Below are 16270 nucleotides of genomic sequence, written 5' to 3'. Positions count from 1 at the left end.
CCTTTCAACCTCGATCCTTTCAACCTCGATCCTTTCAACCTCGATCCTTTCAACCTCGATCGTCTTCTCTGGCGACTGCCGAATGATATGCTCGATGCTCATGTCACCAGATGACACGATAGCCAGACTACGACAACGACGTTGAGTCAGCATTCTGCAGAACCGCATGTTGGTCATGGGTCAGATACCGACTCCGAAGAGTCAGATGTCCCCAAGAGCAAGAATCTCGTACAGGAAAACAGGAGGCTCTACATGCTACAAGGCGTCAAGGCCAACGCAGTCAAGTTCGACGGACAGGGCCATGCTCATACTAGTGGCCATTCAGAGACAATCCCTTGCCACCTTGACCTGATACCGAGACTACTATCACCCCGTCGCCTTGTCCTTGGACCAACGGTCTCCAGTGCGTATCGAGAGGCTTCGACTACGACAAAACCCTCCGCGGCCGTGATTAAACCTGCACCCTACCGCATTTTCCTCTCACTCCCCGCACATTACGGATGGAAAATGCACCGGCAGGACACGGTTGAGGCATGACGCATGCACCACACGGCTACCACATTCTCTCCGCACGGGTCACTCTCGTTGGTGGGAAATCAACACCGCTGGAATGTCGGACAGTCGCTGATAATCTTGCCCAGCACCGTCCTCGTCTGTGTCGCACAGCTCCCAAACTGCGTTCATGGGCACAACCTCTGGGCTCGAAATCCTCGAACTAGTTAGTCACCCACCCTTGGCCACGGCGGCCCTCCCACGCCCCCTTCTGTGATTATTTCTTCTGAGACTAACGGGCAGGAGGAACAGGCAAAAAGGCCTCGTCCCGGGGCGAGGCTCTTACCACTGCACTTCTCCTCCTCCTCCTCCCCCGGTTGCAGCAATGATCCGTGATTTCGATTGAAAGTTGCTTCGCCAAGGCCGAAATCTGACGTAAGTAACGGAACGGAACCGTGGCTCAGGCTGTGATTGGCCGGTCGTCACAGGAACGATCGGCGTGATTGGAATGTGAAGTTTCAAACATTCAACATTTAAAAACAAGGTCTCACCCAGACAGGACGTTGGTCGCAGAATCATCGATCACACATTTTTTCCTTTGGTGACTCTCTTGTGTGTCACAGCTGAAAGAGAGCTGAACAAAGAAGTGAAGAAATTGGGTTGTCTTTGACACGGCAATCTGCCTACCACACACTAACCTTCAATATTACCGCAACTCCTGATCTCAAGAGCAAACACGCTCAGCACTCATGGCTCCTCCTCGCTCTCCTCGCCGTCCTCAAACTCCCACTCCTCCCTCGCCGACTCCTCCCCCTCCTCCCCCTGCTCCCGCTGCTCCCTCTCCCCGCAGAAGCGCCCGGCTGCAGAAGAAAGGCCAGGCTCCCAAAGCCGGCAGTGGAAATGATGATACAAGGAAGAAACAGCCATCGTCCGCACCATTGACTAGCAAATCTCTTGGAAAACAGGCAAGTCCGAGGATACAAGATATTGAGCTTGACAACTGACGCAGATCAGGCACGTCCAAAAGGCAGTGGCCAGCGAAAGAAGACCAAGAAGACACGAAGATCCCAGACAAAGAAAAAAGGGAAGACCGTACCGGAAGCGGTGACAACTCCCACAGAGGATCCAATAGAGCAACAACGTTCTGGGGGCGTGGCTGACGAGACCAACACTCCTTGTGCGGACGGAGAGCCTTCACCACCAGCCTGCGACGGCGAAGACCAAGACGATTGCGACGCAATTACACACTGGGCCAGAACCAAAAAGTGGCCGAAGAACTTCTCGACCATGGCTCCAGTTACCCGGGCATCCACAAAAAGAAAGCAGGAAGAAAGCTGCCGCACACAGAAGACCAACACAGTTCCAAGAGTGGACAGCCGTGGGTTTGAACGACTTCTTGAGGAAAAAGGGGTTTTTGTCAATGCCCGCGCAGGTAAACCGTTCGTGCATCAGGAGAGTATCGATCTATGCAACAACCTGTTGAAGGGCGATTACCCTAACCCGGTGCGGACGCATCTCCCAGTCGACAAATTCCAAGTCATGATGGACCATATACGGGGCCGCAACAAGAGGCGCATCTTCCGGGATGTCACCCCCTTCCTCGTGCCTTCGCCAGATACACTCTTTTTCTGTGGTGAAGAAAAATTGCGAGACGCCGCAGAAGCGACAAGGGTTTATTGGGGACAATATGACCAAATGGCAGGTCCAAAACCGAGACCGGATATGACCATCGGCCTAGCGAAAACCGCCTTCACTGCCGCGGAGATTAAGAAGTTACGGTTCCTTACCTCCCATGAGACACCGACACTTTTTGCGGGCACCATCTACTTTCCGTTTCTCATCTGCAAAGTCAGGAGAAATGAAACAGCATTGGTCCGAGCTCTACGACAGAGCACAAGAGCCAGTGCCATAGCCGTCACCGCTATCGTTCAGCTGCACCGCCGGGTCTTGGGGAACGACGAAGCTGAAAAGCTCAGCGGCAAGATCCTGGTCTTCTCGGTTTCTCACACATACCATCACGTCACGATACGCGGACACTTTCCTGTCGTTAAAGGAACTGATACTAAGATCTATTGCTATAACGTCTTCCATCTAACCCTGGAGGAAAATCCTGTGACTGACGCCCGAAAGCTGACGTATAACTTTGTACGAAAGATATACGACGATTTCTATCCCAAACATCTGAAGAGCATCACAGACGTTCTTGGAAAGATGAAGGCTATTGAAACGATGTCGATTGCGTCGGATATCAGTGGCGACTTGGATCAGTCAGAAGAGTCACAGCCTGCGCACTCGTCGAGCCTGTCGAGCACGTCGAACCTGTCCAGCTCGTCGTACCTGTCGAGCCCGTCGAACCCGTCAAGTCCGTCGAATCCGTCAAGCCCGTCGAATCCGTCAAGCTCGTGGAACCCGCCAAAGGCAAACACTACACCAAAGTCCGATGGTCCAGCCAGAAAGAAACAAAAGAGAGCACCGGCTGCCGAAGAGGAGCAAACTCAGGCACCGAGGGGTGAGGTAGTTAAGTGGGAACAGAGCGTCATGGACGCGGTCCAGGAGCTCAAGGAGATGATTATGAAGACAACGACGTGCCAGAAGCAGGGCTGAGGAGGCATGTTTCCGCAACCAGGCTGGGTTGGTATTACGCCTGTGTCGCTGCCGACTCTGGGGCCGGTGAGCCATGCCGTGGCATTCATTCTTTACACGGACCAACGGCTGACGGACACAGACACACTCTCTCTTCTTTGGGTTCAGGATTTGCGGATGGACTTGCTCGGTATTGGTTGGAATTGAACGGGTCATTGGCTTTGGGCTGATGGGAGTGTATTGGGTAAGTGTCTGTCTGTCTGTTTGTCTCTCTATGCCGGCTTACGCACTAACACTCCATCATCTTGTCATAGATCTTTCTTTCTTTCCTATTCTATTCTATTCTATTCTAGCTAGCTAGCTAGCCAGCCAACAAGCGCTGTTATCACGATCGACTTGTTTGTTTTGTCGTTTCTCTATACTATCATCCATTGGAGTCAATATCTTCCCACGCACCCTCCATCCTTCCGTCCGTCCGTCCGTCCGTCCGTCCGTTCGTCCGTCTTTGCCAGAGTCCTTTGAAGGTCTTTTGAGTTGCCCTCGGTGCCCTCGGTGCCCTAAACGCCCTTCCCTCTCCGCTCAGTCCCCTCGGACGGCCAGACCCAAGTCCGCACGTACAGCAGAGATCAACGCAAAAGAAATTGAACGGCCGAGTTGATTGCCAGTTGGCAGTTTGTCCTTTTTTTTTCCAAAGTAACCCCCCACCCCCCACCCCCCCTCGTTTGAAGCTCCGTCAAGACGGGGGTTTCTTTCCTTTCGGTGCCCGTGTTTCTTACTTCCTTTTTCACCTGTGCTGGTGGTGCCCGGCTTGCCCCAGTCAGAGTCCAGCCGCTGTGTGTCTGTGTCTTTATCTGTGTGTCTGTGTCTGCCGCACGGCTGGGCAGGGCAGGGTTGGGCTGGGCAGGGCTGGGCAGGACAGGTATGCTATGGCAAGGGCATGAGAGGCAAGGCACGAGAGGCGAGGAAGGACAAGGAAAGACAAGGCATTTCATTCATAACGGCCACTGGCCGCTGGATCCAACTAACCCTAACACATCCATCCATCCATGCTCCATCCATAATCCATCCATGACCCATCCATAATCCATCCATGACCCATCCATAATCCATCCATGACCCATCCATAATCCATCCATGTTCCATCCATGCTCCATCCATGCTCCATTAGCCACAGAGGCCGTCACACATACAGAGGGTTGTCAACATGTCCCCCCTCACGCGGGCGACTGCCGCCGGCGGCCTGCTCGTCAGCCTTGCGTTTCACGCCTCGAGTCTCCGTGCCTCGCGTCAACTCATCCTTGACCATGTCCTTATGCGCCTGCTTGACTACTTCAACTCTCAACTGCAACCGATCCCATTCCCGCTCTCGATCCTCCCGATCACGTTCCTCCCGACGGCGGTAGCGTTCCCATAAGTAGAGGCTATCCTGCCACTTATGCTCGGCCTTTTCGATTGAGTGTTGGAGTCTCACGAGCAACTTGCGGTTGTACTCGGTGACGAGTTTCAGGTCCTCCAGTTCATGCTCCAGCGGGCTCATGGGCCATTTCTGCCGGACTTCTCTGTGGTATCTCAACTCGTCGTCCTCGAGCTCATACTCCCACAACTCGCTGCGCTGCAAGATGGGTCGGATCGGCGGGCCGGACTCGTGGAGCTGTGCGCACATCCTCCAGGCCAGTTGTAGATCGTACTTGGACTTTTTTTCCTCCACACGGCGAATGAGGTCCTTTTGGCGTTCGATCAAGTCCTCCTGTTCATCACGTTTCTGCCGGAGCTGATGAACTTGCCGGGTCTGCTCTGCCACTACTGTGTCATTGACATTCCCATGATTGACATTCCCATGGTTGACATTCCCATGGTTGTCATTCCCATGATTGACATTCCCACCATTGTCATTCTCGCCATTGTCATTCTCGCCATTGTCATCCCCGTCATCGTCGCTCTCGCTAACGTCACTCTCGCTCGATTCATCCACCTCATCGAGCTCTTGCTGGCTGTAGGCCGGGGGGGGTTCACGCTCCGCGGGCGGAATCCACTTTCTCATTCTGACGGGTGCGGCTCGGTCGAGGGGGGGCAGAACGAACTGATCCTGCGTTTCCAAAACAGTAAGCTCATGTCCACGGGACTGGAATGTGAATCCGTATAGTGGCCAACACACCCGATGCTTGACGTTATCCGACATTCTGACTCGAGGCTCGGCCAGGTTTCTCGGAGGCTGCGGTCGACAACGGGGTATTCGGTCTGTGGATGCTTCCTGTGTCAGCACAACGGCGGCTCAGCGTGGAGGACACAAAGGATCCCAACTGCCCTTGAAGTAGATGGGCACGCTGCGTTGTCTGCGCTGTAGTCTGCGCGGTCAGCGATGCGGTGCAGTGTGGTGCTTTGAGGAAGGGAGAGTTGAGGACTGCCTCGACGTGCGGCTGAATATCAAAGAGGAGGTGAGGTGCTTGGCGTCACGTGTCAAAGTGGTGACGACACGAAGCAAAGAGGGGAAGTGAGATTATGTTGGGGGGCTTGGCATCACGTGATATGGAACCACGAAGCGGACAAGGAGATGAGGATACCGACCGAGACGTTGAGGATTGATATGTATATATAGAGAAGGGGTAGGGAGCCCCTCGCATGACGAGCCTGAGGTCCAGGGAGGGAGAATCGTCGAGATATCGATCTCGGGATCAAGGATGGAGAACCCTTCTCGTCGTTGGTGTCGAGGATCGAAAGTCGGAGGAATATCGAGGATCGAAGAGGTGGTGAATCGTCGAGATGTCAATCTCCAGATCGAGGAGGAATTACCCTTTCCCTCGTTAGTGCCAAAGTTCGAAAGGGGAAGGGAAGGGGGCTGTTGAAGATCTCGAGGATCGAGGAGGGAGAGAGCCCTTACCTTGATGGGCCTGAGGACCAGGAGGGAAGTATCATCGAGATATCTATCCCGGGATCAAGGATTGAGAGACCTTTTCTTCGTTAGTGTCGAGGATCCAAGGGGGAAGATCTCGAGGGTCGAACACACAGAGAGCCTTTGTCTTGGCGATATCTCGATGGTTCAAGACCATAGGCTAGATGTATTCACTCAAGGGCGTTGAGAATTGAACAGGTAGAGAGCTCCACCATGGCAGGCCTGAGGAACAGGAGGGCAGAGCTGTCGAGATGTCTCGGGATCCAGGAATGGAAGAAGCCTTTTCTTCGTTGATGCCAAAGATCGACTGGGAAGATCCAAAGGGGAAGATCTCGCGTTGAGGATTGAACAGGTAGAGCCTCTACCACGACGAGCCTTATACTGAGGAGGGCAGAGCTGTCGAGATATCGATCTCGGGATCGAGGATGGAGCACCCTTTTCTCCATCAGTGCCAAAGATCGAAAAGGGGAAAGGGAATACTAACCGAAATCTTGTCGGTGATATCTTGATGGCCAAAGACAAGACGGGGTAAAATATATTTGCCAAAGGCCATTCAGGACTGAAGAGGCAGTGGTCTTGGTTTGGGCGATCCAGTCGAGTACGGGAGTAGAAGGAAGCCCTTTGTGTGCGCGTCTTGCAGTCTGAATTCTGACCTTCTCGTTTGGATCGAATCGAGATTTCCCTCAGGGTTGAGGAATGGAGGTGATACCCTAAGAGCCTCGAAGGTGATAGGGATCATGATGTTTCTATTGTGAAATTTGGTGTTGGTTTCATTCGATTCGCTATCGGGTGCGGAAGTGGAAGCCCTTTATATGGGCGTTTCGCGGTCTGAATTTGACCTTCTCGCTTGGATCGAGTAGTCGAGGTCTTCCTCCGGGTTGAAGAATGAAGGTGATACCCTCCTCGAAGGTAATAGTTTGGTCGATCTAGTCAGGTACGGGAGTGGAAGCCCTTCGTGTGGGCGTTTTACGGCCTGAAATTTGACCTTCTCGTTCGGATCGAGTCGAGTCGAGGTCTTCCTCAGGGTTGAGGAACGGAGGCGATACCTCGAAGGTAATAGGTATAATATTCCGATCGTGAAATTTGGTGTCGGTTTCGTCGATCCACTGTCGGGTACGGGAGAAGAAGCCCTTTATATAGGCGTCTTACGGTCTGGATTTTGACCTTCTCGTTTAGATCGAGTCGAGATTGTTGAACTTCTCGCTTAGATCGAGTCGAGGTCTTCCTCTGGGTTGAGGAATGAAGGTCGATCCACTGTCGGGTACGGAAGTCGAAGATGCCTTTCGTGTGGGCGTTTCGCGGCCTGAAATTTGACCTTCTCGCTCGGATCGAGTCGAGGTCTTCCTCCGGGGAGAAGAAGCCCTTCGTGTGGGCGTTTCGCGGCCTGAAATTTGACCTTCTCGTTTGGATCGACCCGAGTCGAGGTCTTCCTCCGGGTCGAAGAATGAACCACGACGGACGGCTTTCGTGTCTGGAAGCCGTGTCGGGGCTCCCAGAGATGCCACCGGTATGTATATAAGAATATATATATATAGGTTGCTAGCCAACTAGTACGTAGCAGCTAGAGGAGGTGTACCACTTTCTGTGTCTGTGTCTCACTTGGTAATTGTCCGAGGGCGGTGGACAAGGCCCCCTCTGAGAGAGAGGGTCTCGAGTTGTCTCTCTCGGAGGAGGAGGAAAGGGATGGTGAGTGTTGAAAAAAGAAAAATCTCATCGAGGGTCGAAGGGGAGATATAAATAATGTTTGAAGATTCCAAAAAAGGAGAACGAGGACCGTCATGGGTTCTTGGTGACAGTCACAAGCAGGGGAAGCGGAACAATAAGGAGAAGTAGCACAATAGGCAGAACAATAGGCAGAATGAGAGGGAGAATGGGAAGCAGAATAAGAAGATGGACAGAAGCAGAGCGTGAAGCAGAGCGTGAAGCAGAATGGGAAGCAGAACAATGAGTAGAACAATAGGAAGAATATGAAGCAGAATGTGAAGCAGAATGTGAAGCAGAATGTGAAGCAGAATGAGAAGTAGAACAATAGGCAGGATGAGAAGCAGAACGTCAAGAAGAACGTGAAGAAGAACGTCAAGCAGAGGAAGAAGCGGAATGCAGAGTTGCAGCGATGCAGTAATGTATTATTGTGTACAGCAGTGTTGTGCTACAGCAATGTCAGTCTAAGAGACGACTAAGAATGCTTTCTATCGAATATTAATACCGCCTTGTCATAGGAACCAGTGCTTTTTTCTTTACTTCTCCTGTTGTCTGTCCACCATACCATGTTCTCATAACGATACCTTGTCAACGTGCTTTTGTAGGTGTTGATGCGAAGCGAGATTGTGATGATCAAGTGTCGACGTGAAGCGAAGTTGTGCTGATTAGGTGTCGACGTCAAGGGAGGAGGTTGTGGTATTCAGAGTGCGGATTTGGCCACCGCGACAGCCTTCAGGGCCCCTTCTTTGGTCCGCATCATCGTTGTCAACCACATCATGGCTTTCTCGACAATCAAGTCCCAGACCTCCTCCTCTTCTGGCACTTTGAGCTTCAACCAGGCAACCGACAACGCCGTAGCGCGAATACCATCTTGGTCCATACCATACAACCGGAGAGCTCGATAGCGACTCTCAGTCAACCCCAGGAGGGCGACAAGGTCTCCAGAATGATGCCACGCACCATTGTACTCAACCAAGATGAGGACTTGGTACATTTTCCCGGTATCGTCATAGGAAAGCCACCCGGCGTGAGGACCGCGGGGCTGGACTGCATCTCGAGCTGGTGGAACGACGCTTCCAAACAGGCTGGCACGGCGGGCATTTTCAGGGACCGGGGTACCGATAGCTCCAAACACGCTTCCATTGTTGTCACTGGTGTAGTCGGGCGTGCTCAATCCGAACATGCTCAGACGACGAGGATTGTAGGCAGGAATGAAGGAACTGACCGTATCGCTTCTTCGGAGAGGTACAGCCGCTGGATTGAAGCTGAGTGGTGGCGAGGGCGGGGTAGGTTCTCTGGCCGGGTACAATTGCACATTGCTGCCGGGTGAGGTCACCACGATCGCAGGGAGGGCGGTGGTGCTAGCCGACGCTGCAGAGGTCGTGGCCTCTTCAGTGTTTGGACGTGGTTCGTCCATAGTTTCGACTGCCACGAAGGAGGACCACTGGCCGCCGACTTGGTACAGGACTCCCAAGCGAACGGCCTCACGTTCGACCATGAGAGAGAACACGTTCTTGTAGACCGACTTCATCAGCTGGCCATCTGGTGTCTTTGCGTCGGTGAGCCATCCAAACTCGTCTTCCAGCTCGCCAACGGCCTTCATGGCGGCCAGTTTGTGGATTGTTGTACCCACGCCAATGTCTTGGACAGGGAATTCCATAATAAGAGGACCATTGATAGTGGTGCCGCGAAACACAACAGACTTTGGGGTCTTCTTAGATGCTCCGGGAGAGAGCAATAGATAGACAGTGGTGGGATTGTTGGGGTACAACGCTGGCATGCCGTGGGGGGCTTGGATGTAATCGGGCAAGGGGACCGATGGCAAGTTGTCGTAACGCCCCTCGGGGGGGTTTGGTGGAGCTTCAGTGGAATTGAGATCAATCAGAGGAATGGAGTTCTCCGGCATCAATCCCCGGGTGAGAGTGTTGTTCTGCAGCTCAATCGCCCTAGAGTCTTCCTCAAAACCGGCGTCGTCGTCGGCATATTTGAACTCAAAGCCATAGCCAGTGACATGAGGCGTCAAGGCCCCTTTCAACATGCGGAGGATGGCTTTGTCCATCTTGTCGTGTGAAGAAACGAACTGACTAAAGCCCCCACCGGCATTGGCGATGCCGTCGATGAGGGAGGTCGAAACAGTGGGACCGATGCCCAAAGAAAAGAAACGGGCGTTGGGTGTCTCCTTGATGATGTTGAAAAGGCGTTGGTGACTCCAGAGGTCACCGTCGGTGAGGATCAAGATTTCCAGAGGAAGTTCGGGGTCAAGACGTCGGCCAATGGTTGCTTGGACTGGATAGATCAAATCAGACCCGCCATATCTGGCATCGAGGGAATCCAGATGGTTCCTAGCGCCATCCAGACTGAATTGGTCGTAGGTGACACTCTTCTGGAAGAAGAATGAGAAGTACGTGCCAAAGGAGCAAATATTGAATTTGACTCCGACGGGAAGTGACTTGACAAAGACGTGCATGGCGGATCTCAACAATGCCATCTTGTTCTGCATGCTTCCGCTTCTATCAACTATGAAGACAATCTCGGGTGAGATTCTGGGGAGCTGCTGTTTGGGCTCCAGCGTGACCATGACTGCACGTTGATTGGGGATGGTTGGGTGAGTTTCGACCATAGCACGAGGAATTGCAGTGTCCTGGGCCTGAATGAGAAAGACCAAATCATGGTCGAGTGTAGGGGTACCCAAAACCAACGTGGCCGAGGCGGTATGACTCTTGAATGAGTCTTGGTCCATTCGAGAAGTGCGTCCAAGGGTGACTTGAATTGGATGGCTTGGAGATTGAATTCCAGTGATGACCGACCCTTCGTCATGAGTGACATCGATGCAGACGTCAATCAAACCATTGCGGGTGATGTTGGGAAAGGCCATGGCAGACTCGGTGCACAAATATCCATAACGAGGAGCCACAAAGCTTGGGAGAGTAAACTGGGCTTCACCAGTCTCAGCGTGGTGCTCGAGGTCGTTGACATATCTCAGGACAACATGAATCTCTTGAAGAGCCTCAACACTGCCAAGAGAGGTGGTAAAGACATCAGGGTCATTGATCATCCGCTCAAGGACGACTGCATATCTGCCCCGGGCCATAGTCTCCTGGTATTCAGCGTTGGCTTCACCTCTTGCTTTGACATTGCCAACAATGGTCTTGGTCCCAATGGTGCATTGAAAGTGAACGATCTTGATGCCGTCGTTGAGAGGAAAGGTGTAGAGGACCCGATCAAGCTTGGTATTCTTGTAGTTGACGAAGCTCTGTCTGAGGGTCGTGCAGGAAATACGGCTGTAGATGGTGCTGTGGGCGGACAGCTTGGATTGCGGGAGATATTTGCCACGCCCCTCGTCATCGTCAACAAAGTAGATTCCACCGAGACGGCCTTGATTGCCGACATAGGAGGGCCACCCTACATAAGGGATGTACAGCGACATCTTGCAAGACGTTTGATTGAGAATGAGAATGAAACTGTGTGAGAATGAGGATTGTAAGAGTGTCTGTGTTGGAATGAATGCGGTTGTGTGAGACTGAGAGGTACGAGAATTGTTTGAGGATGGAAGAAGAGAAGCTGAAAAAGAGGCAGTTAAACTGATGGTGGGAATTGGATTTGGTCGCAGGCAGTCAGCCAACTGCGAAGGCAGTTGAGTGGCAGGTAGAGACGGAAGGTGGTCAGGTTGAACGAGGCAGGAAGGTAAATTTTGTAACAAAGCAGTTGTGAAAGGGTGGTGCCCACAAACGAGTGAAGTGAATACAAGGCAAGAAGAAGTGAGAACAAACGAGAATGCGATGTGGAAGTGGAAGTGAAAGTGAAGTGAAGTGAAGGTAGACACGTCTTTGGTTTGTTTTGTTTTATTTTTTTAATTTTTGTTGGAAGGAGGTGGGCAGGGAGGGGGGGGGGTGGTAGGAGGGGCTTTTTCAATGGAAAGACAAGGCAAAGCGCGTCATTCAATCACAGCCTAGCTACGCGTAGGCGTGGGACCCTCCAGTTCCCTCTTTGGAGTGCATGCTTGCACTCCAGGGCAGCTAGAGCTGCAATTCACGGCTGCTTCACGGCTCTTCGACGAGTGCGAGTGGTTGTCCTTTGGGTCTAGTCACTAGCGCGTATTTAATCATCTGGAACCCAATCAGGGAGGTCAGTGACAGGGAGCTTCCAGGGCCATTGAGAGAGAAAAACGATCTGATCGAGGAGAGGGGGAAGCCACCAAACAGTTTGCTGGGTTATGGCTCAGGGCTCATGGGGGTACACCGAAGCCTGAACTAGCACACTACTAGGTAGGGATGTGTCCGAGCTGTGTTGAGCGGGAGCAGCTATTTAGCTCTATAATGCCTGTGATGCAAGTAGAACGTGCAGCCGATAGATGGCCATCTCTCCTTTCACGTCCATCATGTTGCTCAAAAAACCTATATCCACGATACGAATGCTTGAAGATCTCCCTCTCTCTCCAGAAATGGACGTGTAGTCCGGTCCCCCAGACCTCCGAAGTCATGGCCGATGGCCGATGGCCGATACCCAGTGTCCATCTGCTGGTAGATACCCTCTATTCTACGAGTGTGAGTTGAACAAGACAGAGCACGAGAAAAAGAAAGACAGCTGAACCGGGATGAATGAACGGACATGAATGAAAGGATATATAAGGATGGATAAATGATATCAATTAGATGGTCAGATATGGCAAAAGTCCCTATATTTTCCATCAAGAGTTTCTGGTCAATCATTAATTCGTAGTGACACACCAGGGGGGAGCGGGGGGAAGGCCACGGACCTGATAAAAGCCCCTTTTGGCATTGTCAGTATCAGTGTCAGTGCCATGCCATGTGCTTTGGAGGGTCACTACGAGGTCCATAATTGACGTCTGTTCGGAGAATTTTCTTCGGTTAAAGTCATCTCCACCCCCGAGAGTCGCTTAACGTGCACGAGCATCAGTGCCCCCAAAAGCGTGGGTGGTTCAAGTCCGACTATCTGCAGGGAGGCGGTGCTTGGTGGTGGGTGGGTGGGCTACTATATACATATTAGCTGCAGGTCAACCTCAGCCACCTAAAGCTATGGGCAGCTGGGTAGCTGATAGCTAGTAGATAGTAGCTAGTAAGTCGTACGTAGTTCCCCCCTTCCTCCTCCCTCCTCTCCGGCAGCTTTACTTGTGACGCCCATTGCCCACTACGTCACATTAGGCACTGCTAACCCCGTCAATCATAAACAAATACTAACAAAAGAGCGAGTTGCGACTCACACGAGGAGGATTCTACTCGGTACTAGACTGCCAATCCCTTGAAATGAGTCGTTGTTTGTGTGGGAATGCCTCCAGACGGCCAAGGCTGGGAGTGACGCAGGCAGGGCCGCAAGTTCGTACAACAGCCAAGTTCGTACGAGAGCCAAGCTCGCTTAATTATCCCTGACGGGAAAAGTGACTATTTCCACCAATCGGGAATAAGAGTGCCAAGAAATGCAGCTCAACGTCCATCGAACAGACAACTGCGATATCAGAAGGCACTGCGAGACAAGAACAAGTTATCCTACACAGGCACCACCACAGGAACATCGAGGGACTTCGACTCCTACCACAATCGTACAGGAAGAGGTGGAATATGTGCCACGGCCCCCTCCATCCGCCATCGGATTCGCCTTGTCCAGACACATCTCCCCCGAGGGATATACCTCCACAACCACGGCCGCGCCGTAGTCCTTCGCCCGAGACGACTCCCCAGCTTGCCCTGCCGCTGTCAATAGTGCCGCCTGCGTGTGGCAGAAGCGAACGAGTCCGCAAGCGAACGACGAGGCTGGCGCAGGCAAAGGCAACGATGGTCCCTGCCAGAGTCACAGAATGACTGGATCTCTGAGTGATCGACACCCCCAGGTTGGCTGTATATACAAACAGGCGGGCGAAGAGGTCAGACAACGGCGAGGCCGGTACTAGATAGACGTATGGTCAATAGAAAATGAATGCCAGCTAAATTTGGTGGTGGTTTAGTAGATTCTCCCCGAACATCAAGCGAACTTGCTGTTTGTTGTACGTATCTGCTGTAGGAATCGCTGTCCGGAGAGCATTCCCTGTTGTTTTGATCCTCCGACGCTGCCGTGCCCTCCATATCTACGGCATGGTTTAGCGAAAGAAGCATTGGAGACATCGGTGGAGTCGTGTGGTGACGACTGGTCGCATATTCGATCTTCCCTTCCCGCCCCTTCCGCATTTCCGCCCGTCTTGGAGAAGAGTCTCCTCATTTGGAGAAATCCGTTGGTGTCTGCATGGATACGAATTGCACTAATCCCATGGTCGTATGGTGTGAGGGTGGCCTTGTTTCCCCCGCTTTTGCGGTTGTGCGAGTTTACCGAATAGCCGAATACCCGACGGTTCCGCACGCGAGGTAGAAGATATACATATATCAATGGCTAGACTGGCTCCTTTCCCCTCAGTAGACAGAAACCTCTTGATCATCTCTTGGCCGCACTAACGCAAACCCCAACAACAAACAAAAGCAAAAAGCCAAGGAATAGACACTGTCGATAGCAGCAATGGTCGTCGCAATCGTTACCGGGTCGTCGAGAGGAATCGGGCGGGCAATTGCCCTGCAACTCGCTGATGATGGCATGGATGTTGCTGTAAGTTAGAGTCAGAGACAACACACTCACACACACACAGGTAGAGAGAGGGGGGGAGAAGAGAGACTGAGAGAGACTGAGAGAGACTGAGAGAGACTGAGAGAGACTGAGAGAGACTGAGAGAAACTGAGAGAGACTGAGAGAGACTGAGAGGAAGAGAGAGAGAGAGAAAGACTGCATCCCCTTCTTCTACTCCCCTTTGATCAGCCTCATATTCCACTCCCCATGCTGAAGCGGCAGAGAGATAGGGAGAGACAGAGATTGCATCCCCGACCATGGCCTCCTCTACTCTCCCTTGATCGGCACCATGTCCCCCTCCCTCCCCATGCTGATATTCTTCTTCCCCTTCACAGTTGAACGACATCGAGGCTCAGCTTCCGCAACTGCAAGCCGTCAAGGCCGAGATTGAGCAAAAGGGTGAGCATATGAACATACCCCAGCACTGGACACACGTCCATAACTGACTCGGGTATGGATGGCTGCCTGCAGGACGCAAGACATCCACATTTGTCGCCGATGTCAGTAACGAAGACCAGGTCGAGAAGATGGTGGCCGACGTGGTGACCGAGTTTGGCGAGCTGAATGTCAGTCTCACACCCCGTCCCCGATCGCTGCTTTGGACTCTGATTCTTTTCAGGTCATGGTCGCCAATGCCGGGGTGCTCGTGCCAAAGTCGATCATGGAAGTCAGTGTGGCGGAATGGGACAGGGTTCAATCGGTAAGCAGCAGCACGACCCCTGACAGCCTTGTGTTCCCCTATACCCTTGTGTAGCCCTACCGCCTTGTGTCCTCCTATACCCTTGCGTCCCCCTACCGTCTTGTGCCCCCTTCCCTCCTTGTGTCCCCCTACCCCCTTGTGCCCCCTTACCGTCTTGTGTTCTCCTATCCCTTGTGTCCTCCTATCCCTTGTGTCCTCCTATCCCTTGTGTTCTTCTATCCCTTGTGTTCTCCTATCCCTTGTGTTCTCCTATCCCTTGTATCCCCCTTACCGCCTTGCGTCCCCCTTGACAGCCTCGTGTCCCCCTATAGCTCGTGTGTTCCCCTACCCTCTTGTGTCTCATCTGCCCAAATCTCCCCTCTAACCACGCAACGCCGGCCAGATCAACGTTAGAGGAGTCTTCTTGTGCTATCGAGCCGCTGGTAAGATTGATTCTCCTTCCGAGTCGAAATGCAAGTTGCTTGGTCTTTGAGACGACCTCAGAGTCCTTCCGAGTCGAGAGCGGATGTTTCTTGGTCTTGGGAAAGACGACGGAGTCCTTCGAGTCGAGAACGGATGCTTCTTGGTCTTTGAGACTGTCAGACAGAGTGCTGAACCATGAATTCTGTACAGCCAAGCAGATGATCAAACAAGGAAAAGGTGGAAAGATGGTGGCGGCTTGTTCGACGGCGGGCTATCGACCGGTAAGAGGGGTCCCCGTGTCTGGTGTCATCAGTCCCTGTCTCTGCGGTTATGAAAAGGGGACAATCACACCCTGTGTCTGGTATCACCAAAAAGGGACAATGAAGCCCTGCTGACTCGATCTTCTGGCACCCCAGACTTCAGGCCACAGCGTTGCATACTCGACGAGCAAGTGGGCTGTCCGGGGACTGACGCAGTCGGCCGCTCTGGAGTTTGCCAAATACGACATCAACGTGAGTCGGTGCCGCTTCCACGAAAACAAAGCAAGACAATGGGAGACTGACCACTTGCCATCCATACCCAACAGGTGAACGGTGCGTTAGACCAGACCACGACTCTCTCAGCCTTGACCGTTTTGCTAACCAATACTCTCCGTCAAAACAGCATATTGCCCAGGCCCTGTCGATACAGATGTGAGAACTCCAGTACTTTCCGAGCTGGTCTGCGCAGAAAAGGTCTAAACTCACCTCGTTGTTTTGTTTAGATGTGGAAGCAGATCGATGCCAGCATTGCGGAACGTGAAGGCCTCGAACCGGGGGTGGCGTTTAAGAGATCGATCGAGTCTCGGACGGCACTCAAGCGCGCACAGGTATGTGGGAGGTCAAGTCTTCCTCGGG

The 16270-nt window shown here is 52.6% G+C and overlaps 5 protein-coding genes across 5 annotated transcripts; 3 read left to right on the top strand and 2 right to left on the bottom strand.

Annotated features, from left to right (window-relative positions):
* Positions 1-1241: 1241 nt before the first annotated feature.
* Positions 1242-1496, top strand: Z517_09403 (uncharacterized protein; the record flags this gene model as incomplete). The annotated part of the gene is made up of 1 exon (XM_013425313.1): positions 1242-1496. One exon carries the CDS (start codon positions 1242-1244, stop codon positions 1494-1496), a length of 255 nt encoding a protein of 84 aa, XP_013280767.1.
* Positions 1497-1779: 283 nt separating this feature from the next.
* On the top strand, positions 1780-3096 carry Z517_09402 (uncharacterized protein; the record flags this gene model as incomplete). The annotated part of the gene is made up of 1 exon (XM_013425312.1): positions 1780-3096. One exon carries the CDS (start codon positions 1780-1782, stop codon positions 3094-3096), a length of 1317 nt encoding a protein of 438 aa, XP_013280766.1.
* A 1159-nt stretch (positions 3097-4255) lies between these two features.
* On the bottom strand, positions 4256-5254 carry Z517_09401 (uncharacterized protein; the record flags this gene model as incomplete). The annotated part of the gene is made up of 1 exon (XM_013425311.1): positions 4256-5254. One exon carries the CDS (start codon positions 5252-5254, stop codon positions 4256-4258), a length of 999 nt encoding a protein of 332 aa, XP_013280765.1.
* A 3112-nt stretch (positions 5255-8366) lies between these two features.
* Z517_09400 (uncharacterized protein) lies at positions 8367-11093 on the bottom strand (the record flags this gene model as incomplete). Its single annotated transcript, XM_013425310.1, has 1 exon — positions 8367-11093. The coding sequence occupies one exon, from the start codon at positions 11091-11093 to the stop codon at positions 8367-8369; it is 2727 nt and encodes a 908-aa protein (XP_013280764.1).
* A 3074-nt stretch (positions 11094-14167) lies between these two features.
* Z517_09399 (uncharacterized protein) lies at positions 14168-16114 on the top strand (the record flags this gene model as incomplete). Its single annotated transcript, XM_013425309.1, has 7 exons — positions 14168-14254; positions 14608-14671; positions 14744-14838; positions 14892-14972; positions 15791-15886; positions 15961-15967; positions 16050-16114. The coding sequence occupies 7 exons, from the start codon at positions 14168-14170 to the stop codon at positions 16112-16114; spliced, it is 495 nt and encodes a 164-aa protein (XP_013280763.1).
* Between the last annotated feature and the right edge of the window lie 156 nt (positions 16115-16270).

This window comes from Fonsecaea pedrosoi (assembly GCF_000835455.1).
Source record: "Fonsecaea pedrosoi CBS 271.37 unplaced genomic scaffold supercont1.6, whole genome shotgun sequence".
Taxonomy (NCBI): domain Eukaryota; kingdom Fungi; phylum Ascomycota; class Eurotiomycetes; order Chaetothyriales; family Herpotrichiellaceae; genus Fonsecaea; species Fonsecaea pedrosoi.
Note: the sequence above shows the minus strand (reverse complement) of the source record. Positions and strands in the feature narration are given on the sequence as shown.